The sequence below is a fragment of the Photinus pyralis genome, unplaced genomic scaffold, assembly GCF_008802855.1.
Source record: "Photinus pyralis isolate 1611_PpyrPB1 unplaced genomic scaffold, Ppyr1.3 Ppyr1.4_LG7, whole genome shotgun sequence".
Taxonomy (NCBI): domain Eukaryota; kingdom Metazoa; phylum Arthropoda; class Insecta; order Coleoptera; family Lampyridae; genus Photinus; species Photinus pyralis.
The window spans coordinates 13887896-13912492 of record NW_022170738.1 but is presented as its reverse complement, the minus strand read 5'-3'; the positions used below and the strand labels follow the sequence as shown (position 1 = coordinate 13912492).

The window sequence follows — 24597 nt, the reverse complement described above, 5'->3', positions numbered from 1 at the left end:
TGTTTTTGGTGCTTTAATTGTTTGTATTTTTGGAGTTTTAGTTTTATTTTTGTGTTTGCATGATTATTTTGCAGTTTTCCATGCGTTCTCGTACCCCTAGCTTAAATGGTTCACTGTACAGCCCGACTAGCATGTCTAGAAAGGTTAGTGTTTTTTGTGTTCATTTTTCATTGCCAACATTACAACCCAAAGATCTTACTGACTGTCCATTTTTTCTTCAGCATTTTAGTTACCATCGAACCCCATCTCCGGGTTTAATACTGAGGGAGTACAAATCTGGAACATATGCAGACGACATATCTAGAATTTACACTTATAGTTACCTAACTGAAGAACCCGCGCAAGGATATCTTCGCAGGCCAATAGATCCATATGACAAAGCGCCAATTTCGCCACATTTTCATCGACCTAGCTGTTGGTTGCACTTTTTGCGTAATTCCTAATTTTGCCTCCGTTCTTTTAGCACAAAACTCTTTGAGGAGTAGTAAGGGGACTTACAAACAAGGTGCTAAACCCGGAATGAAAGTTCTAGTAGACTCCATTCGAAGTGAAACGCCTAGATCAAAATCGCCTCATATGAATAACGAAGAACCGATCGAGCTTGCACATTACCCCGCTGCTAAACCTCCCAATCCGAACGAAATGCCCAAGATAGAAAGAGACGACTTCCCCGCGCCACCTTATCCGTATACTGATCCTGGTAAGTACTACATGCCTGTCCATCTATTAGGACTAGCGCATTTTGAGGCTGATGTTGAAATTTCACTTCTTTTGATACCCATATGTCGATATCTACCATTTATGGTTTTTAAGTTATTTTGACTTTAAGAAAAAAATGGCGGATGCAGATGGCACCTTGATAATTGATTACTTGAAAACGGTTGTAGTCATGGCAACCTATTTTTATCAGTACATAGAGAATGAATAGGGATTTCTTTTAGTGTACTGAATGATCATGTTCTTACTATTCCATGAGATAGAGAATCGAAATGGGCATATTTTGACAATACATGTTCCTATAGCTATCTTTAACAGTTTCTGACTTATTCCCATTTTATTGAATTGACACTATTTTTTTCGGATTTTCTTTTTAGTAGTCGGCCATGATTCTATAACAATTGAATTTTAAACAAATCCAGTTAACATAAGTTTTTCAAAAATCGAAAAATGACTCGCAGTGGTTTCACCTATTTTGGAATTTAATCGTTATTTATGGTGAATTGGACAGAATCGCGGCACGTGCTTGCCATACATCATTCGAACACTGGAACGAAATTGTAAGAATTTTGGAAATATTGTACCCCCCAAATGCACTACAAACCGTTGAAGCACAAGTGATACAAAGCTCTACAAGAGAATATTTAAGAAAATGAATTGAATTGCAAATGCAAGATTAACAAAATAAATTCAATACAAAATATAAAAAACTTCATTGAAACATTTTTGGTATGGAATTGTTGCTAGAACAGATATCGCATTACCTCTCTTAATTTCCAGACTTATACGTTGTTTAAGTTCAGTTGAACGACTCTGTCTAGATTTTTCAAAAATTTCCGTCCTATATCCTTAACAAAAAACTTATTTATTAATGAAATATTTAGACTAGAATCAATGATATTAACGAATCCATTCCTTGATTTGTTTAAAATTTGATTGTTATAAAATCATGGCCAACTACTAAAAAGAAAATGCGAAAAAAATCGCATCAATTCCTAGATCAATTCAATAAAATGGGAATAAATCAGAAACTGTTAAAGATAGCTATAGGAACATGTATTATCAAAATATGCCAATTTCGATTCTTTATCTCATGCAATAGTAAGAACAGGGTCATTCCATTTAAAAAAACTGAGTTTATAGACTTTAAAGTTTCTTAAATTTGGATCTCCATAGGTGCGGTTGTACGCAACTTAACTTTTTTTTAAGTACACTAAAAGAAAGCCCTACTCATTCTCTATGCACTGATAAAAATGGGTTGCCATGACTACAACCGTTTTCAAGTAATCAATTATCAAGGTACCATTAGCACCCGCCATTTTTTTTCTTAAAGTCAAAATAACTTAAAAACCATAAATGGCAGATATCAACATATGGGTATCAAAAGTATTGAAATTTCACGTAGAATCCAAAAATGCAATAAAAAATAGGGGTTGCCATTTAAAATAACGAAGTTACTATCTACTTCCGGTGTTTCCGGAAGTGCGGCCATTTTGAAAATATTTTACACAGATTCGGCTTTCAGAGTAACTCCGAAGTACAAAATTTCAAAAACCTAGCTATTTTACTTTCCCAGAAACGTTTAACTTATTGCTCCCAAAAAAACACCCTGTATAGAAATTGCTCAGAGTGTCAAACTATAATTGATATTGTTAGAACGGAGAAAACGATGGTCTGACAGCTACAAGGGTGTTCCGGATTCAGATGAAGAAGACGAAGTTGACCATTCCAATCATGTTCAATTAAAAGACGAGCAGCTTAAAAAAGAAGAGCACGAGTTGAGTAAGATAGCTACGGGTATTGGTAAAGTGTTTCTGAAAAATGTGCACGAAAGAGAGAAGCTTAAGCAGTGGAAGGCTGCACATTTAGATCCTAGAAATGCGTCCAGGTAAGTTCAAAGGAATGGAAGGTCGGACTCTCACACTATTTCTAGAACTCCATCGGCTAGTAAGGAACCGCAATACAAGCTGAGATATGATTCGCCCGTCGGTGCTAGCCCGTCACGAAACACAGATCATCCGAAACCGTTTGACGAAGAAGACTTCGATAGGTCACTAAGTTGTAGATCATCGGTCGGCCGCTCTGTAGGACAAATTCCGAATTATAACGGTACGTATGATAATTGTTTGGGGTAGATTTTGATTTCGTGACAAAACTAATACTTGTCTTGGTTTTGTCGAAAATGTAGACGTAGTGTAAACGAGCGATCACATAATTTTAAAACTAACGTTATAAACATCATACACTTATTCTGTGACAAAATTTTAGCAACAATTGGCAGTTTAATTGGTTAAGGTGAGAAAGCATGCGAAATTTAAAATGTCAAAATTTGTATTCGCTTACTAATACAGCATGTTTGTAAGTGTGTGTTGTAATTAACTAATTAGAGATCTAAATTAATTCATTGTTTACGAACATTTTTTGTTGGGTAAGTTTAAAACCCCTATGGGCATCAGTTTACAATGTACCACATCTCTTGCGCATGAAATTATTTAAAGAAATTCTTCACTAGTTGAATTTTCTAACAAATAGGTATAGATTTAGTTTGTGGTATTCTACGTCAATAACTTCTATTGCACCATTGCTTTTGAAGCACCTTTTTCTACAAAGACATAGAGAGGCCATCCCTTTTTTTAATTGCAGTGCATAAAGTAGCCATTTTGTTGAATTGCTGAAAGTGGTACTTACAAAAAATTTGTGGCCTCTTCATGTCTTTTTGCTACCAGTGGGGTAATATAGATTTATATTTAATATCAGGTTTACATTTATTTCTGTCGATGAAAAAATAACTGAGTTGAAGTAGAAATTCTGCTGATTAAAATATCAGAAAATGACCGCCAATGATGTTAATTTATTGAAAACAACTGAAAATTCACAACACAAATTTAATTTCAAGGAATTTATTACACAAATTTTGATCAACACCTGAAATAAATCATGACACAAATAGGAAAAAAAAATCTGACATGAAAAATATCTGGGTCTCACAATGGGTTCGAATAAACACAATTAATTACAAAAATTAATTCCAAAACATTATGAAACAAAATCCTTCAAAGAATGAACAGCTTACAAAGTTGGTTTAGACATATTACCCCGCACTCAGGTGGTCAAAAAATAAGAAATCTTTTTTTTTTATTAATTGCGATATTCAAGCGAACTAAAACTGACTTGAAACACTCGTTGACAGCTTCAGGAAACTTCACTTGTTCTTGATAATACAGAATTAGATATCAAAACGGGCTTAATGAATTTGAAGAAAAATTTGAGTGAGTTTCTGCGCGGTAGAACACTTTTAATAAATGACCAATCTTGTAACTACTTTTTCCGTTAACCGACAAAACGCGTTAGGCTTTTCACACAGCTTTGGTTAACTTGCTTCTGCACAGATTTGTTACAAAAAATAACGAACTGCTTCTACAAAATAAATAGGGCTGACCACCACTTCCGCCATTAGACTCCTTCTTTACAAATTTTCAAATAAATTGCCAAGCACAACGGAACGCTCCAAATGAAATGTGAAATGTGCTAAATCACAAGATGGTGGTGGTCAATTCTGATCCCCAAAATGGAAAATTACACGACCAGGAAATGACTCATGCAGTAATTGAATTATGCCGCGGCTGTATGACAAGTCCTGTTGAAACCACGCCCATATCTTGCAATTTAGGTACCAAAAACTGGACTATCATGGCGCGACAACTACCACTTATTTCTTGGTGATTGAACTTTGTAGATTAGATGCTAGAAAGGAACAAAGTTAAATGACAAGGGGGCCGTGTCAACGTGAAAACACTTGAGCGCGTCAGATATTGTTAGTGTATATACCCCACGTATTTGTGATACTGTGGTTGGGTAAAAAAATTCCAACGAGCTCAAGAATGTCAAGGTTAATACCCCTCCCCCCCCCTTTATACGTCATCCCAAAATCGCCAGATTACTGAAATGTACACTTTTCAACATGTAGTCAGCCCACCTTACTTTAATCTGACACGCTTCAGTATTTCAAACTATAGATTTTTTTTACTATTTTGATGGGCAGATTCACTATCCTTAGGTGGAGATGCTCAGCAGGGTGTAAGGTATCCCTCTTTATGTTAATCTGCGGCGCTTGATTCCAAAATCCCCTATTGGCCCTCCCCTACCCAATCCTACAACACAATGGTGTCACTCAACAGTAATAATAGGCAGGTGACATGAGTGTAAGCTACAAATTTATTTTTATTTATTTTGCCTTTATCTTTGAGTGGGCGGGGTGTCAGCCGACGCTGCTCAACCAACCCAACCCACTATAAATTTACAAATATCCATGCCGAAACCCGAACCAGGGATAGCACCATAGTCCAGTTTCAAGGTTAAAGGTTTAGACAATTTCAGGTTTACTGGTTCTGTTGCGCAAAACCACTGGTAGCAAAATCGCCATGTTATATGAACTGTTTGTTTTCCTTACTTGTAGAATTATTGGCACCTCCTTCAAATTATGAACATAATAGAACCAATAAAATTATGTGGTTCAAGTTGCATTTTGATTCTCACATTTTTAGGTGTATTGATAGGTTGTTGTTAATGTCAATGTGGCTGGCTTCCTTATTTTACTGAATTGTACCTTTAAGTGTATTTTGTTTATTTCTATGTGCAGCTTTCTTCTATTACTTTTTTTTTTTTAATTTTGTGTGGTGTAGTAGTATCATCTTTACGGCACGTGCCAAGACCAGGATATGGATTAAAGTCGGCCACATTACCTGCTGGAAATGGTTATGTAAGTACTTGTCAATAAGAAAAACTATTTGAATGTACCCGTACATTCAAATGTCTTTATTTTACACACATACATCACACTGAGTAGGGCTGTAAGTTAGGGCTTTTTTTATTGCCTTTTATAACTTCATTCACAATGCATTTGTTATGCAGTTGTAAGTGCGCTACGTCACGTTCCTAAACCGGGCTATGGTTTGGCCCCTCGATCTCATACCTTCAGTTCTTCCGCCGGTAGCTATCCTCAAATTCCTGTAAGTTTTTACGAGTGTAATGCATTTCAACTTTCATGTTTAGTTAATCGATGCATGCTTCTATTTTTTTTTTCGTCATTTCACCAATAAAAGATTAAGATTGTGCACCTTTTCTAACTTAATTTTGATCCACGAGATGGGCCATTAGCATAGATTAAGAAATGTACTTCTAAATTCTTACACATTTTATTTATACCAGATATTGTCAATGCGCCCCCCTCCCCGTCATCTGTCAGCCAATTTTGCTTTACCATGTAATTGCGCAACTGTACTACCACTTTATAAATTTTACGTTTGGCTCATCTTGCATGGTTATTCTTTTTGAAAAAAGCACATCTTAGAATGTAATGCCACTTTTCATATTCATCACATTTTTGTTCAATTTTTTTTTATTTTAATAGAGTTTAAATCCACAGGGTGATTACTCGTTTAGCGGAATTGGAATTAAAACTCACAGTACAGATTTTAGCAGTGGAAAATCTGACAGTAAGTAATATTTGTTAATTCTTAGTAACTGTTATTTTTGTATATCCCCCGAAAAAATCTTTGTCCTTGCAGCTTTTTCTATAGCGATTTTCGTTTATCTTTGCCAGCTTTGCACGTAATCACTAATATGGCATCCTATACGTCACTCTTAAAACTGAATAGATTTAAAACAAATTCTAAACATTTTTTATGTAAAATAATTCTTTCTACAGTTTCCACCGGATCGATCACGGATGTCGAAAGGCGTGCATTGGTATGTAAATCAGACTCTTTTAACATGTATTCGTAAATGTTTAGCTTAGCATTAACAGCGCTTTTAAAATAATTGGTACAGTACAGTTTAAGAACAGATTTAACATAATTTTCCAATAGAACACCGAAATGCCAGTGTCATCGACGTACACAGGGGGACTAGGAGCGTTCCGGGGAGGGTACGCATCACAAGTGCGACGATCTCTACCAAACATGGCCCATACCATGTTGATCAACGAGCCGGCCAAAATTTATCCCTATCATCTACTCATGATAACTAACTATCGCTTGCCAGCCGATGTTGATAGATGCAATTTAGAGGTAAAACTATCAAATGCTGTTTTAGTATTTATACTGAAAATACTTGAACAAGACACAACATTCTTAATTTTGTAATTATTTTGGAAATAAGGTTGCGTTTTAATATATATTTTAGTAAAAATTATCCAGCTCAAATGACATTTTCATAGTTTCAGATGTGATTGTAAGTAAATATAAAAATATTGCTTGTGTGTAATGGTCCCTCAAAAATACCACCTAAACAAACACCTGCCGAGCCAGCTCAAATTAGTTTCCTTCTATTTTTAAATTTCAAATTGGTTCTAGCACACATTATGGGAACAAAAACCAAATACAAAAAGAAAAACTATGAGAAAAAAATTTAAGGGCTAACAATGCCTATTGATAAACACATGCCCTGCTTATCTCGCACATGGCGTTGTTATCCCAGAACCAATTAACTTTTTCGATCAACCTGCGGCAACCACCTGTAGTTTACACAACATTTCCCCCTTAAAATTGAACATAAAACATATTACATAATCGGCCCCCTTAGTTTTAGTCGGAAGTAATTTTCAGAAAAACTAAAACAGTGTTCCATATAAAACAAGAACTTAAATGGGAATATTATTTAACACGTTCTGTTACAGAGGCATCTATCCGACAAAGAATTTGAAGACATATTCCAATGCACAAGAAACGATTTCTATAGGATACCGCAGTGGCGTAGGAATGAAATAAAGCGCAGAGCTCGCCTATTTTAAATATGCCTATTATTGCAAATATTAGATACGCTTTAGTTTTATTTTGATAATAAGACAGCTATTTTAATAGAAAATGCTTACACATTTTCAAAAGATTCGAAATTTTACTGTGAGTTCGTTAATAGTTCCTGTTGTAAATAATGATTTTAATTAAATTTTGTAACCATTTACTTTCATTGTTGTTTCTACTATAGGATAGATTTTTTGCCATAACTGTTTATTTCTATGTGTGACCTAAAGACTTACAGTATAATTTTGCATTTCTTAACTAATGCATTACATAGAATATGTAATTTAGCTTATAAGCACCATGTGAATTTTAATGTAGAGGCACATCTCGAGGGGGTGCTTCTGTGGTAAAGTGATATTGTTACATTTAAAATGAGAGGATTTGCCTTCTTTTGCAGATTTCTCAGTGACAGAAATTTTTTATTAAATGAAATGACCAATCACTATTTGTGTTGTACTGATAACGTTGTCTTAAGTTGTGCAGGAATACAAAGGAAGGCGACTTTTCTCTATACTGTAGCGTAATAGTTGCAAGTTCTAATCAAAAGTTTAACAATAATAGAAAAGCTATATAAATTACAAAACTTTGCACCTATTTATTGCTAAAATCTAAATTGGGATTAGCTTTTTATAAAAACAAAACTTTTTTTGTGGTGTAGATTTGCTTTGTTTGTATTTTTGCTTAAGCTAGTCGAAGTAGTTTTCGTACCTACAACTGTTAATGTATTTCAATATTTTTTAATTATGTGGTTTATATTTTATTATTAGAAGTAAAAGATTTCATGTTATTAGTTTCTATAAAAGTATATTAAATTTATAATGTCTTAGTTCTGCCGAAGAAAACTTCAAGCTACCATGAATATATAAAAGAGTAGGTCTATAGGCATAATAATACCAAATCAAAATACTATTGTACATTCGTTAAAAGAAGAATATTTATTTATTTTAATGTTTAAGTTGAAAGCAAATTGTGTAGCTATAAAACTTTGTGAAACGAGCACAGCTGAATAAAAACTACTGCTATATTTCTTCCACTCGCTCAATTTTAATTCCACTCTTTGCAAATAATGAACTTTTGTTGTAAACAAAACCTCATTCAGCTGATAGTGCTGTATTAAAAATGTTGTGGCGTGCCCTCAATGTGTAGTTTAGGCACCAAAAAACTGCTGCAATGCAGGAAGCTGAATTAGTTAGGGGTTTTGGAGTCTGGTGGTGATCATTCTACAGTGCGAAGTATTTAGTGCAAGTGCTAGAGCAAAGGTTTAGTTACAATTGGTTTGGTTCTGTAAATTCTGTAAGTACATATTTTAGCACTTTTATGTTAGAAATGTTACACTGCACAAAATTTTGAATGCCATTGGTTAATAGTTGCTATAAGTAGTCTATACTGCATTCATTATAACATAGACCAAATACAAATATTTGGTCTATGATTATAAGAAGGTTGTAGATAGTGCTGTGCTTGATGATAAGTACACAAGAGAAATGTAAAACGGCACTAAAATATTGTAAAGTAGAAATATCCAGCACTATGAACAGAAATAAATCAAACGATTTCATGCTTGGGTCTTTAACATTAACAGCTAATGACAGTTTAGTTGACCCCAGAAACGTCAATCACTCGCTTTATTTTTCAGCCCAATACTCTTGTTTTATCCAATCATAGTGAAGGTCAAAGCTTTCTACCCGTACCTTCTTAAAATGAATAAGAGTATATAAATTCTTTAATAATAGTAACAATTTTTTTATTGCTCAACATGTATGCTCCATTTACAGGGCAAAAAGGCGTAATACACAGGGTGGTAAAATCTATATTGTGGGCATTCGGTCTAGTCCATAACTTTTGATTGAGACGTCCGATCGAAAAAGTACGAATTGTTTTGGATTCTACGCATCAAAATTAATACGAAAAAGTGTTTTCCTGAGAAATTTTGGTGCAGTCAATTTTTGGTAAAAAAGGAAGGTTATACACTGCCTTTTTTTGAGCCCCGAAAAAAAAATTGTCTCAGATCAACCCGGAAAAAAAATTTTCTTATAGAATGTGGCCTGTAGAATCCATAATTTCAAACAGTTCCAAGATTGGGCTACTAGTTCAAAAGTTACAGCCCTTTTAAGTTTTCTTTCGAAATTGGTTTCTAGCCCATAACTTTGATTGAGAAGTCTGATCGAAAAAGTACGAATTGTTTTGGATTCTACGCACCAAAATTAATAAGAAAAAGTGTTTTCCCGAGAAATTTTGGTGGTCGATTTTTGGTAAAAAAGGAAGGTAATACACTGCCTTTTTTTGAGCCCCGAAAAAAAAATTGTCTCAGATCGATCCGGAAAAAAAATTTTCTAATAGAATGTGGCCTGTAGAATCCATAATTTCAAACAGTTCCAAGATTGGGCTACTAGTTCAAAAGTTACAGCCCTTTGAATTTTTTTTCGAAATTGGTTTCTAGTCTATCACTTTTGATTGAGAAGTCTAATCGAAAAAGTACGAATTGTTTTGGATTCTACGCACCAAAATTAATACGAAAAAGTGTTTTCCCGAGAAATTTTGGTGCAGTCAATTTTTGGTAAAAAAGGAAGGTTATACACTGCCTTTTTTTGAGCTCTGCGGTGCACCACAAAAACATTTTTTGCTTCATTTTAAAGTACTCCTTTTTCGGAAATTAATTACCTACAATACAGTTTTTTTTTAAATTGCAGCTGATAATTAAAAGTAACAAAAGATACAATCCAGTTCTGTAGTAGTTGCTGAGGTCAAACGGACATTATTGAAATTTAACTTTCAATTGCAACACTTGATATTATTTTGCAGAATATTTGTTTTGATTTCCCACCATCAAGTTTTGTTTTTGGAGGATAAACAATAGGGATTCTAATATACATTCACTGCACTGTAACATCAATGACGAAGCCATAGATGAGACCGCAGGAAATAAAGGACTTTGACTCTGCAACAAAAGGCTGGATTAAGTCTGTTGAAGAGCAGGAAAATTACAGCAAGATCTGAAGGAGTGGTCGCTGAAAGAGAGTACTTTGAGAAATGCTATTATCACTTTTCAGTTTGCTAGTGGTGGACGGTGGTGGCAACCAAGGATTCAATATACAGGGTGATGCTGACGACCTAGATATCGTAAGTAAAGAGGATAGTGTCAGAAAGAATACAAATATGGCGCTCGGGATAATGAACCTGATAGACCATGATCTGAGCAAAAAGCCATCAAAGAGAGTGGTGGGGCCAGATGAAGGATGCTAACTGAAGCAATACAGCACAGCTGACAAACATCAGCGGATAGTCTGTTTCGGCATTACAGGAACTATGTGTATACCTGTCCTACAGCCCCAATGGAGGCATCCTGCCAAGATTAACATCAGGGGTCTGCATTAGCAGAAAACTAATGATGATGATGATTCTCGAAGAATTTTTGCAAGAAATGACCATTAACCCACGGACCTCTTATTTTTTTAAGAGGTAGCGCCACCAATGTTAAAATTGAGTTCATTTTGTTTCTGGTGATTTTCGCTAATTGCCTTCAGAAGAATGTTTTTATTTATTATACATTCACAAAATAATATAAATACGATCAGTATAATAGAGGAATATAATTAGCATTAGTAATTGTTATACAGGACTTTCCAAAACATGTGTCACTGTGGGAAGTAATATAGGTAGGTACATAAGGTTACTCCCTGTAGAATATATTGAGTGACTAGGTGCAAGTCTCCTTTAGTTGTTGGCAAGTAAGATAAACATATACCTACTGATTCATTAGAAAATGTCACACAGGTAAAAAGGATCTACCTGTATATACCTACAGCTTCTAATTAAATTAGGTCTAATTTTTATATAGAATGCGTTGTGCTATATTTAAACTCTAGTAAATAAGGTAATACAAAAAAGGAATGTATAAATTATTAATGTGTGTATTACTATAAACTTGCTAGGAATACAAAATGCTTCATTCTTTGAATTGACATCAATCCGCACGTTTATTTCTTCACGTATATCTTTTATCATTTTGGATGTAAATCCCTTTTTTTTAATAACAAATTAGCGCTAAGTAGGTACTTGTTGCGTTTAGAGAAACCCCAAATCAAGCCCCGGTTGAATAAATTATGCGATTTGTGAGGACGTTTAAGTGGAATTACATTGCAAAATGCAAACTCGTTATGAGCGCAAGGTATGAATTGTGACGAACTTCAATAATTGCACAGGAATAAAAGCGCAACTTTTCAAAAATGTTTTCATGTTATCTCGTCCCCTCAATAAATAATCCCCCGTAAACGGAAGAGTACCGGGATTTTCCCGCGTGTTTGATAGTGACTGTAAGCGCGGTGGGGGTAATCGTACCTTCCCCACTCCCATTTTCATTTATACAGCTTGAGCATGCTAACTGTATGTCCTAAATTTCAGTGGCGAGTCTAAAAAAGTAAAAAAAAAGTAGAAAAACACCTTGACATTAAAAAATAATAACCGCGGCAGTTAATTTAAGTGTTGGGGTAACTAAACAAATTGCTATATTATGAATTTTGAGGACTATGAAACCCTACCAACAAGTAATGTATTTACGCATATGACTGCGGGTGCTTTCGCCGGGGTAATGGAGCACTGCCTTATGTACCCCCTCGATTCAGTAAAGGTAACCTTTCTCCCTTATTCACGCTTTTATATTACATAAGATTCGAGATTCAACATCTGTCAGGACTGACATTAAGGTTAAGTACAGTATGGTAGGTTAGGATTTCAATTCTTCTCAATTTTACAGACGAGGATGCAATCGCTGCTGCCCTCAACGACCAGGGATGGGGTCAGTAGGACGTTGTTTAAGATGGTGCAGCAGGAGGGCATATTTCGGCCGGTTCGGGGTATGCCCGCGGTTGTAGTCGGTGCCGGACCAGCACACGCTTTCTACTTTAGCAGTTACGAATACCTGAAGGAGACGATGACTCGACATACAAGTACAACTAGATATCACACTGCAATTTACGGTAAGTGCGACAGGACTTTTGTTTACAATCGAATCGCTCTTTAAATGCGACCTTGAAAATTAATAACTGGCAATTAATTCAATTTTTCACCATTTACCCGATTTTAGGAAGCACTCTAATGACACAATCTAATTCTGTAGGTTTAAGGATATATTTTTAGTTTTGAATGCCGACATTCCATGCCAAGTTATCTCATAAGTGTGTTATTTTGGTTAGTACAGCCGAGACCATTTAATCTACTCTATCTTATTTATCGCTGAAGGATATAGAGAAATTGTACAATGTTCGACAGTGCTCAAAAAGGAGAAGTTTAAAATTTGTTCCGTAATAAAATTAAATTATCTTCCATTGTATGCTACGTAATTGGTATGAATTATGAAATGAATACTTAATGTGAGAAATCCCCTCCAAATTGCCAAGCTAAATGGAATGTACGTATTTTGAATAAAAATCGTTGCAATTTTTTTAGGTTATATTGTTCGCATGTTGCAGTGTTGCCATGGTTATCATTTGGAATTTTTTTTATTCTTATTTATTCAAAATGACTGATCTAGATACGGTGAACTGTGTTATTTATTTTTTTGCAATTTTATGTATTAATCGTAAATTAAGTTCATTTCTAAGTAATACTTGTGGAAAAAGGTTTCAGATTAGATTAGATACGTAATTCTTAAGTAAGGTATCGTAATTTAACGTAAACCCATCATTATGCAACTGTGTGAGGGTTGTTTCTCTGACGTAATGAATTTTGTTTTGTGCGTACTGTCTCCAGAGGGACTTGAAGCATAGGAATCTCAACTAATAAAATGGAAAAAGCAGTTTTAAACTGGACTGCCGATTTTCGAAAAGTTTACTGGGGACAATTTTTCATGTTAACGTTAAATCTAACTGACAGTTTCATGGAAACAAATGCATTCACATAGGAGCTTGTCTCATCAGATAAATTTAACCAACACATGAAAAATCGTCTCTTATTCCAGTAAATACCATTTTTTTACGTCTGATCTTGCACCAAACAATAAATATTACTTTAGTATTTGCTCTGAGATTTGTTTGAACTTAATTTTTGAATTTGCTCAGTTAGACCGAATTAGGTAAGTTTCAATAAGTATGAGCCTCAAAAAAAAGTACATACGGTATTGAGGATCATTTTTTATTAGGAATACAACAGTGCATGAGACACAAACAAGAACAAAAGTTGGAAACTGTTGGTTTCAACAAGATGGTGCACCCGCGCACAATGCCCATTTTGAAAATACATTTTTTATATCAATTCGGCCTTCAGAGTAACTCACATTTTCAAAAACCTACCTATTTCACTTTCCTAAAAACTTATAACTAAAGCTTCCAAAAAACACTATTTGGAAAAATTGACTTGAAGCAATTTCAAAATTGTTTAAAATCTTTGTTATTGGACAAATTAGGTAACATTGATTTTTGTAATAATGTAGCGTCAATGAAGAACATTTCTGGTCCACTCATTTCGACAAACGTGAATGGTGCAATTAATTGAAAAAAAATAATTGAATTTTAATCAGCAGAAAACTGACAAATTGTTCAAAAAGGGATTTTTTTTAAAATATTGATTTATGAAAAAAATTTATTCTTCATGATATTTTTCGCTTGCTTTGAAAGTACTAATAACGTTTCGATAATCTAAAATTTATTTATAGAAATCTGGAAAAACAATAAAATTAATTTTTTTTTTTTGAAAGTTATCATTCTACATTATAATCAAGATAGCGTATTGCTATCAAACCACAAACAATCGAAACGTTATTGGTACTTTCAAAGCAAGCAAAAAATATCATGAAGAATATATTTTTTTCATAAAGCAATATTTAAAAAAAAATTCCCTCTTGTATACTCCATCGCTTTACACACTGTATATATAGTAGGTTTTATTTTACTTCACAAATTAGCTGTAGTAGTCGACGGAACGGTACAGAATCTCGAACGCCACCAGGAGTTTGTCGATCCTTGCTCCTGGTCAAGGACGGTCGGTTTCGGAAGCCACAGTGACAACGGAAAATTCCAGAGAAGAATAATCGAAAACAGACTTATGGCACACGGAAAGGGTAGCGACTTCCCAAAGCGGGAACGGACGCACAACTTAACTAACGGTTATAATATAATTAATGGAAAAAAACTTATCAAGCGCTCACCTTGAAATTAAACGGTACGGTAAAATGCCAAACAAGTTTAACGTCCATACTGATGCCAAAATATGCAAAAGGGTACCTCTAAATCATACTTACTATTCCCAAAATGCGGAAAGGGAACGCCACATTTTCCAGCTGGTTGGCGTACTCGAACGTTCAAAAATTAACACTAACTATTTACCTGGTTCCCTGTTATAAAATCTGGGAGCCTTCTTAAAATTCGTGATTAATTAGCGCGCTTTCAATGATACTAAACACAATCTAATGAGACTAGTAACATGTAAGAGTAAACGTATGCACAAGCGAAACCGCTGCACACACAGAACCACTGATCCTTGAACTCGTAGAAATCGATTTGCGAAGGTTTGATGTCGTTACCTCTTTTCGTTCTCCAGTTAGATGAGGAACAGACTTATAGACGAATAAAACCATCACAAAAAGGGAATTTTTTTTCTTTCGAAAAATTTTCCTAACGATTCTACAAAGAGGGATATGCTTCAGGCTGGGTAAACGAATCTACTCCTGCAAAACAGGGGAAACACAATGTTTATGCAAACAGACTGAAACGAGAAACACTTCTACAAAGACGGACTTTGCGTATCCCTAAGCTACAAAAGCGAATGTACCCCTGTAAAATGGGGGAAAAAATTTAATCTACAATATCTAAAACTGTAATATTTTACTCATTTAACCTAATCTCTGTTGCAAAAGGAATAAAATTTTGCGCCTTAAGAGGAATGGGCACTTCTTTTTTTGGATAATCTGAATCTGGTTATCAGAATTCCCAAAACAGGACAGACTTCCTTTTTCTTATGCATATCTATTGGATTTTTACGGAATGAGACTGAGATAAAAAAAGAAATTCATTTCAATGCATCGCCATCATGTCCATGTTGACTCAGCAAGTTCTAGTTACCTGCGGAATTTTTTAAAAATTTACTTTGGCTTTTATTTATTTATTATTTATTTATTTATTATCCCTCTCTTAGTTTTGGGCCCTCAACAGGCATGCGCCCAATTACAGAGTGACCCGCATAATGCTATTTAGAGGTGCCTCTGCAGAAGGTCTTAAGTTGGTCTATACTACTCCGGTATTTACCTTACGAATTAGGAAAACTGCAGGAAAAACCTAATTCGGAGTAGCCGGTAGAACGCTCGGAACTGGTCTAAGGTAATTTACATCTCCGCCACAGATGAAAAATTCACCTCAACCCAGGTTCGAACACCCAACCTCCGGATTTATAACCCAACGCTCTTACCACTGAGCCATAAAGCCGGTTTATTTTTGAGTGGGCGGAGTATCAGCCAAGACTGCTCTACCAACCCAACCCACTGTACATTTACAAATATCCATGCCCGCACCCGGATATTATTTGCATGGGTATTGAAATACACACCAAAGGTTTGAGATCCTTGTTTCTTGTTGTTCTATGGTCATACATTTTTCTATGTCTAATTACTTGAGCGGTAGCTTTATAACATTGGACTGCATGGAAAGAAATAAGACACATTTTAAGCGTTACCTTGAACTTTGACACCTGACCTATGCCCCTCGTCTAAAAATTCGTTTGGAAGATATGATAACCGTCAAAGCGCCTGAACCTCCTGAAACTCAAAATGGAGACTTTCCACTATTTAACTGTAACCGGCAAACAAGCAATAATTTTAATATGGTGATACATTGATTGATTAACATAAGAACATTTGAGCTGGAAAGATTCCATAATAGTACAATTAATAGATTACTCAACTATTGCAGGTAGATAACCTTGTTGTGATAATTATTAAATTTAATTGTATCGCAGGAATGGGAATTTTTCTCTTATCTATACTGGCAAACTTTTACTATACATCAATTGTTAATCACAATTACTTTTAATGAACCATAAAAATAATGAATATTGTGAAACCACTTCTACTTGTTTGCGTGATATTATGGATGATAAACTCCCTCTAAGAAAGTCAGTTTTTTAAAGGTTTAGTCTATCGCGAGTGGTTTTATAAACAATGGAGTCAAAGTCTAATATGTTTTTTTAAATTTTTTGTTTTTGGCGCCAAAATATCAAAATCTGACACAATTTGTCTTACTGTCCGCGGTGGCTCAGTTAGGTTCAATTCAAGTCGGAGATGATATGGTATACTAGACATGCTGGAACTTGTCTCAAGAGATTATATGAAAAAAACAAGGTTGAAATCGTGTCCTGTATTCATACATTAGTCGATAAAAAATTATAACAACACGGGAGTAGTTAAACGATGTATTTTTGAGATTGTGCCATGTTTTTACATAGTGACGAACAATCTAAAAGAGAAATTCATCATGCCGTGTGCCACCTAGGAAAAAAATTAATTAATCTGAACAATGCTTTTCCTAATTTTGTGATATCCTTGATTCGACCCGATTTTGTAGTTAATTAGGTTTTGATAAATCTACTGGTTTAATTTATTTTTAGTAGAAAATAAAATTTCAGATTGTTTGTCATAACTAAATTTGATTAGGCCAAGATGAAAAATAATAGTTTTTGTATGCTAATTTAAAATAAAGTTATTTAAATTAAAATCTTTGAATAAATAACTTGTTATCTAATAATAGTATGGACCATTAAAAAATAGCTAGTGGTCTTGACAGCTGTTTTCATTTCAGGTTGTTGTTATTCACGCGGTTTTTGAAAATACATACTACAAACCTTGTTTAATACCACAAATGATAATGAAGATATGTTTTTGACTACGTTATAGTAGTGCAAAATATTGTGTAGTAACTTACAGGAAATTGTGTAGTCATAATTTGTTGCTTATATGATAAAACCAGTTTCATTACCAGTTACAATATTTGCTTATTGATAATTACCTACTATTTTATCGTAACGTACAATTTATTTATAAATTTCACTTTTCTGTTTTTCAAGCACGTTTAAATTATCTTAACTATTGTTGTACATTAAGTGATTTGCAGTTTTTGTTTAATTTCCACGCTCTTGGCGTGTCTCGGATTGTCCCTGGGGGGCCACAGTCAGTGCAATTTTGATATGGTGGACAGAATTGAGAACTACATCAGAATTACCTCCTTTGGAAATCCCAAGCGCTAGATTTTAGAATTCACTTAGAACAGTAGGGAACTATAATTTATCGTGGGTCTGTTCCCCACCAATTTCTTCATTTAAATTCATTTTGCTGCACGAATTATGTAACAATAAAACTGCAATTTATTACTAAAGAGTCAAAAAGTTGCAGCTGAGTCGCTTATTTGTATTCTCTGATTCGTAATGTTTTTAAATTAATGTAATCATGAACTAAGGGCTCATTAAAACTACTTGGGTGAAGGTTCACCGCATATACTTACAGTAAATTACGTAAGAATATTTCAAAATCATTAGCAATTAAATTGCATTGCAATGCTTTCACACAGCCCAATTGGTATCACGTCCAGGTGGACTTTGGAAGTTAAATATTATGCATTATTTATAAGGTAATTAGGAGCTTGTGCTTACAAGCAATTTAAAAGGTAACCAGAAGGGCGGGGGCTTAACTCGGTGCTGGTTGTATGTTCCTTAAACGATGATATTGAATATAGATTTGGCCTAGTTAGTGCTACGACTAAGAAGCTTCCTAAGTGGAATCCAAGTCTGGGTATGGAAGTTTTGTCACATTGTTTCAACGTTTTTTACTCGAATTTTAAGAAAAATTCACCATTTGGAGGGCCTCTCTTTCAAACGCTCTCTGAATTGTGAGATTTCATTTTTTATTTTGAAGTTCTATATGGTAGAATTTGAGCGATTTCAAAAATTTTGACCAAAACTCCCATTATACAAACATTTAATTTCACATTTGGATAGGTTGGTATATTAAATTAACTCGAATTATTACAGAATAAATTCAGAATTTATTTAATTTATACACAAGATAAGGATATCTATCATGGAGATCCCCCAAACCATAGAAGATACGACGATGGTCAAATTATTGAAAAGATGCGCAATGAGAGAGTTATTTAAAGAAGACCAGAAAATTCCGATTACTACCGAAAAATCGACATTTGCCGATTTGGTTTTTATGTTTTCTGATCTTATTTGGACAGATACAACAAAATAAAAAAAATGTTTAAAAACCCATTCGTGGCTGTTGCCGCGCAACACAACTGTAAATGCCCTGTAAGGTGGCCCAGAGGCATAGATCTCAATGGAACAGACGACGGAAAATCGAGCGTTACGCTAAAAACACTTTCTCTTTTTGAGTCATCAACTTTATTTTTTTATAAAGCTCGTAAAAAAGTACATACTATATTGAGTAACGTTTCTTAATTACCAATGCAACGATATATGGCTCACGAAATAAACAGTTCTACCAGGATGTTGAATCCACACGATTAGAGCATTATGTGCTGGTGCACCATCCTGTTGGGACCAACAGTTTCTAACTATATTGTTTTTTTGTGTGACCATCAACATCGTTGTATTTGATTTGGCGCCCTTCTTCGAACATTGACATTAGATATCTCTTCAAAATTCTGCATTGTTTTTGTTAGATGTGTAACGCCACTTATTGCAACCCTTAGATCGCTGATTGAATAAGAATTACGATAGTAAACGTTGGATTTCAAATAACCCTATGAAAATAAGACTCAACCCAATAAACTTGGAGAACGTGCGTGCCATAACTGAAAAACTGACAAAAAATATTTTCCTGGTTTTTGGACCTTGTAATAAAAACAAATTTAATGCATATGTTAAAAATAGAGTGCACGCTCTAGCTCTAGCATTTTTTATTATTTTTGCTTGTTCTCAATCAAGATAAAAAATACTGAGTCTTAAGGCTGAGGAACAAGGAATGAATCCTTTGTTAAAATGGAGTAAGGTAGCAAGCTCGGTTTAAGCCCAATTTGAACAGTGTACTCGGTTACAGTCTCTATGGTTGATTTTCTCATTTAGAAAATATATGTAACATTTTTTCTTTTGTTATAGGGCTCTCTGGTTGCATATCGACATTACTACATGATGCGATAATGAATCCAGCAGAAGGTAAGCGACAGTGAAATTTTGTGCATACTCAAAATCATTACTTTTAGTTGTCAAGCAACGGATGCAAATGTATAATTCCCCATACAACTCAGTTATTCAGTGTATGAGACAAGTTTACAAACTAGAGGGGATACGAGCATTTTATAGGTCATATACAACACAATTAACTATGAATATTCCATTTCAAAGCATACATTTTATGGTTTACGAAGCCGCACAGAAAATTACGAATAAGGAGCATAAGTACAATCCGCCGGCACATATGGTCAGCGGAGCAATGGCTGGCGCCGTTGCGGCAGCTATAACGACACCTTTGGACGTGTGTAAAACACTTTTAAACACGCAGGAAGGAGTGAAAGCCACCGGTTTAGTTCACGCTATAAAGACAGTGTATAGGGTGGGCGGTCCTACGGGATACTTTCGCGGTCTGCAAGCTAGAATTTTGTTTCAAATGCCCGGAACGGCGATTTGTTGGTCGACGTACGAATTTTTCAAGTATCTTCTCACGAAGAACAGGTTTGACGAAATGAGGTTGGTAGCACCTTCGACTGTTCTTGCCGAAACCGATTCCTCGCATTATCTAAATGATCTAATTTCGTCGTCATCTTCAGAAAAAGTAAGTCTAAAGCCCCGTGAATTACCCGCCATGTCCGGTGCCGGACTATACGGATCAATATCTTTTAACACCATGCACACAGCAGATACAAATTTCACAAGCAGACGAAGGGACAGTACAATACTTGATATAAACCACACATAGTGATATTTGTAAGTATTAATTCATTTCCAATAAACCGTTGTTTATATTTTTTAATGTAAAGCGTGAACGTCTTTGTTGAAAGAAAAATAACCAAAGAGTTATTTTCCGAATCAAATTCATAGGCATGTAATGTCATAATTGCATAGTTAATTGTAGTGCCTTAAAATTCATTTTAGAATAAACGAAAGAGCAATTATAATTTGAACATTCCAATCTTTGCTTGTTCTAATAATCTCATCATCTTACTTTTTGGTACTAGTTTACGATTGGAGAAAGTGGCACATGATCATGCAAATACAATGTATTGGTTAGTTTTCTTTGAAGCAAAGGAGTTCCTGTATGTGTGGAAAGATTTTGACAATATAAAATTGGAGACCTATCACATTAGTCAATAGGTGTTTACAAATATCATGATTCCTTTTTACAAAAGAAAGTCTTTTAGTCGGTCATTCAATATTGTTGATTGAATTAATCATTTGTTACGGATATTTATTGAAAATGCTGTCGCATTTTGCATGTATCTTTGACTAGTTCTCATGGAGGCTCACCATTTACTTTCTATTTAAACGAGGTATAGCAAATTGCTGGTCATGTATAGTCAATTCTTTATTAAGTGAACCCTGTGGGTGTCTTGTTTTATTAGTACATATGATAGCTTATACTTCCACTGATTATTAAAGCGTTCAACATGGTTATGCCTAATATACGTTTCCATTTGTATTAAATGCACGAGATGTTCCTTTTGAATGTGGAATGGTTTCGAACTCGCAGTTGTTTACCACGAAAAGATCAAGTTAATTTTAAATCGATTCGATCACACTAGAGGAGCAATAGATTCATACGCATCTTTTCTTTTCCAAATTAATTATTTGGGAGCTCAAACATATCCGAGCTCAGTATTAATAGTATGTTGTTATAAAATGCTTTTTACCCTTATTTTATTATATGTAACGCTATCTTGGCTGTGATAAAGTCCTTATCGACAATTTATGTATGATATTGACTTCGTTCAGATGGGAGTACTATCATAACGCTGTTTATTTTAGCAGCAATCTAGTGTTTCTTTGTTTGCATTCTTGCAAGTATTTTAACATTCGATTGTTGCTGCTTTCGTGTGATAAGGGACCTTGTCACTATTTAAATAGGTTTTACGTTGAATAGGTATATATATTTTTTTGTTTTTTTGTAAAATAAAATTTTGTAAAATATATTTGAAATATAACAGATGTTGATAACAAATTGAACTGGAATTATTATATTTTGTGTTTGTTAAATTGATACAAAAATACAGACTATTTAATTAGTTTTTGTCTATTATGTGTTTGTTGCTTTCTTTTATGTTTTTCAGATTGTTAATTTCATATATCCTCCTGACAATCCTTTTCGTTCATAATGATATCAGTACCCTTCCAATATATTCCGACTTACATTGCTATTCTACAAGAAATTCCAATCTACTTATTCCCGATTGTTTGCTACTCGAGCAAGAAACATAGGTATTAAGCTCTACAATATCTGCCCTGCCTCCTGGAAAGAGAAACATACGTATGGTCTAAGAAGACATCTCAGAAGCCATCTTCTAAAGAACCCAGTATAATATGTCTTTCAATGATTGAATTGTATCTTTCTTTATCTTATGACACTGATATGTACATATCTCGAAATAAATTGAAATTGAAGTTATATTTTAGTCTATGTACTATGTACGATTTTCGCTATAAAAAGCGTTGCATGGCATCAACAGAAGAAAATGATGATTTACATTAATTACATTTATTATTTAGTTACTTTTTAGCTGGTATAAGTTGGCAGATTTGGAATTGCCAAACGTTGACATTTGACACTTCAGTTTGGTTTGTCCATGTCCATTCATATTTGCCACAATGCCGAAGCGTTTGAATAGTAAAACGAAGAACTCGTTGCCTCAATATTTTGCACAGGAACAAGATAATAGAGGCCCCTTATTACCATTAGGCTCTATTCGAGAGGTAAGAATAGAATTTCAATTATTTCTGACTACTTCTACTAATTGTGATCACGTTTAGTGTGTTGCGGCAGCTTTAAATTTAAACACTTCGATGGTTAGCAGAATTTTTCAAGCTGTTAAGCAAAATGAAACCAAAGAAATGTTGCCAAAATAAGAAACGTTGCTGATCCATATTCATTGAGTATTACGTCTATCTGTGGTGTAATATATATCATGTATACAAATAGTTAAGACTGAAATTGTTGGAATGTGTTTACCTAACTCTTTGTTTTAGGAACAAGGTACTTTGTGATCTATTCATGCGAATCTTCAAGCAAAAGAAATGGTTGACCGTGGCAAAACATACATATATTCCTTATACAACTTGCTGCAGGAAGGAACATGATAGTAGTTCTAGTGCTGATGATTAACTTTACAATAAATAAAACCAATTACCAGAACTGTTATTTTCTTTTATGTTAACATTTTATGTTAGATACGTAAGCAAGGTACTCAGGAAACTATCTTCCATCTTATTACCATCACACCAACTTATGTTAGTTATTATTTTACGTAGAGAAATAACATTTCGTGTGTTTTTGCCTTTGTTGAACTTCCCTATTCTTAAATTTCACTATCGCAAGAGTTGGTCATATGCTTTTGTAAAATAACATAAAATCAATTCATAGGTCAAGATTGCAAGCAAGCATTAACTTTATATAATTTATTTGATGATTAGACTGATCTTTTTTACCATTTTGCTTGCTGTAAGTATGTTAATTAGAGCAAATTTTTGCGAAACCGTATCCTCCAAACTTAAAGCAAACGACTTTCCGTCTTTTGCCCTTTGACAAACTATACGTTTTGATATTTTCCCTAAATTTATTTTGCATACATACCGTTTTAATTTTTGCTTTTTCTGGCACAGTATTCTCACATGATTTTTAGTGACTTAAATTTATTTATTTTTCTTGCAAATTAAATTATAATCATTATATTCCGCTAATGCTTATTTAATTTTTCATGCCATTTGTGCGCGGAGTTACTACCAAAGTCGTCGCATAGCGGTATGGAAAAAAAATGAAACGCTCTACAACAATTGTGATAAGACTTCGATGGGGTTTTCTCAAGACTAAGCTTGGCAGAAAGTTAGCGCCGGTCACTAGGTTCTGATGGCTTCAGCAGTGTGCACAGGTATCGGTTTTTTTCTCAATGTTTATTTTGTTTGTTCTGTTTCAACAGTGTATTTACACGTTTTATTCTTTCTTGTACTAAGCATTAACTTTGAATGTTGTGCCACAATTTGTTTTTATTTACATTTACTTAAAATACTGACATTTGTTTATTGAAGCATGGCGTGTTCCAAGCTTTTGTTTTTATGTATCATTACTGAGTCGTGTTTGTTATAAAGAATTTATTTATTATTCAAGTTGAAGTGTGCTATCGTGTGATGTTGCCGTAACAATTTACAATAAATGTTCGCATAACCATTAACTGCAAGACAGTAACCAAGTCGATCAAAATCCATTTCGAACTGCTGCTAATTGATAACTGGATATCTTTTTGTTTTAGAAAATTCCATGGCATCGCAGATTATTGAAAAAGATGCGGGTTTTATTTTTACAATTTTCCGTCTTTATATGAAAAAAATTGAAAACTAATACGGTTGATTAGCGTAAAAAAAATTTTTCTACAAAAAACTTTAATACATTTTTGCTCTAAAATAATTTGGGGAGCCAATAATCGCATGTTATAAATTTTACATTGAAATCCGTATGATGCGTTACGCAAGTCGCCACCCTGTATAGTCATTTGGCTAATACCAGTTGCAAAATTTGGTTTTGCGCATGCGCAATGGCACCTTTATTATTTATGAGAGCATCAGTTGAGAGCAGTTAAAGGAAATGTCATGTGGAGGCACTTTCAATGAAACTAAAACTAATAAGGGTTTCAAAATTACTATTTACGCATGCTGTATTTATTTATTTTCTTTATTAACGGGCAAGCCAATATTTTAGCGTACTTCTCAATAACAAATTTTACCGAGTTAATACAATTTTCACGTATTTAAATGTACATTTAAATTTACGTTACCCTATAGATGATGCCAATGCCCATTGTCAAACTATTGCCGACTTTAAAACTGTATATGGTATTTCTCCACGTGTTCCTAAAATTTCGCTAAACACTTTGCTTCT

The 24597-nt window shown here is 34.3% G+C and overlaps 2 protein-coding genes across 18 annotated transcripts in view; both read left to right on the top strand.

The window, feature by feature from the left end:
• The window catches only part of LOC116176900 (actin-binding LIM protein 3), a 31660-nt gene extending 23110 nt beyond the window's left edge, over positions 1–8550 (top strand). For 5 of the 13 annotated variants that reach the window (XM_031495729.1, XM_031495724.1, XM_031495722.1 and 2 more), the window contains 10 exons: positions 75–143; positions 222–414; positions 464–700; positions 2374–2605; positions 2651–2826; positions 5629–5726; positions 6143–6212; positions 6425–6465; positions 6585–6785; positions 7394–8550. In XM_031495729.1, coding sequence (XP_031351589.1) covers positions 75–143; positions 222–414; positions 464–700; positions 2374–2605; positions 2651–2826; positions 5629–5726; positions 6143–6212; positions 6425–6465; positions 6585–6785; positions 7394–7507 — 1431 coding nt within the window. In that variant the 3' untranslated portion in view covers positions 7508–8550. Of the gene's footprint in view, positions 1–74; positions 144–221; positions 415–463; positions 701–2373; positions 2606–2650; positions 2827–5399; positions 5477–5628; positions 5727–6142; positions 6213–6424; positions 6466–6584; positions 6786–7393 lie in introns of those variants that run through there. The other 8 variants (XM_031495727.1, XM_031495726.1, XM_031495728.1 and 5 more) reach the window with 8 other exon arrangements.
• A 3306-nt stretch (positions 8551–11856) lies between these two features.
• LOC116175905 (mitoferrin-1) lies at positions 11857–22860 on the top strand. 5 transcript variants are annotated; one of them, XR_004146382.1, is made up of 7 exons: positions 11857–12144; positions 12271–12493; positions 19617–19673; positions 19721–20441; positions 22229–22421; positions 22479–22635; positions 22695–22860. XR_004146382.1 is itself a non-coding variant. In XM_031494276.1 (5 exons), the coding sequence occupies exons 1-4, from the start codon at positions 12028–12030 to the stop codon at positions 20431–20433; spliced, it is 1110 nt and encodes a 369-aa protein (XP_031350136.1). In that variant the 5' UTR covers positions 11857–12027; the 3' UTR covers positions 20434–20441; positions 21782–22116. The 5 variants fall into 5 exon arrangements, 3 of the variants coding, with proteins under 3 accessions (XP_031350136.1, XP_031350135.1, XP_031350134.1); XR_004146381.1 differs by having other exon boundaries at positions 22479–22646; XM_031494276.1 differs by lacking the exons at positions 22229–22421; positions 22479–22635; positions 22695–22860 and adding an exon at positions 21782–22116.
• The last annotated feature ends 1737 nt before the right edge of the window (positions 22861–24597 follow it).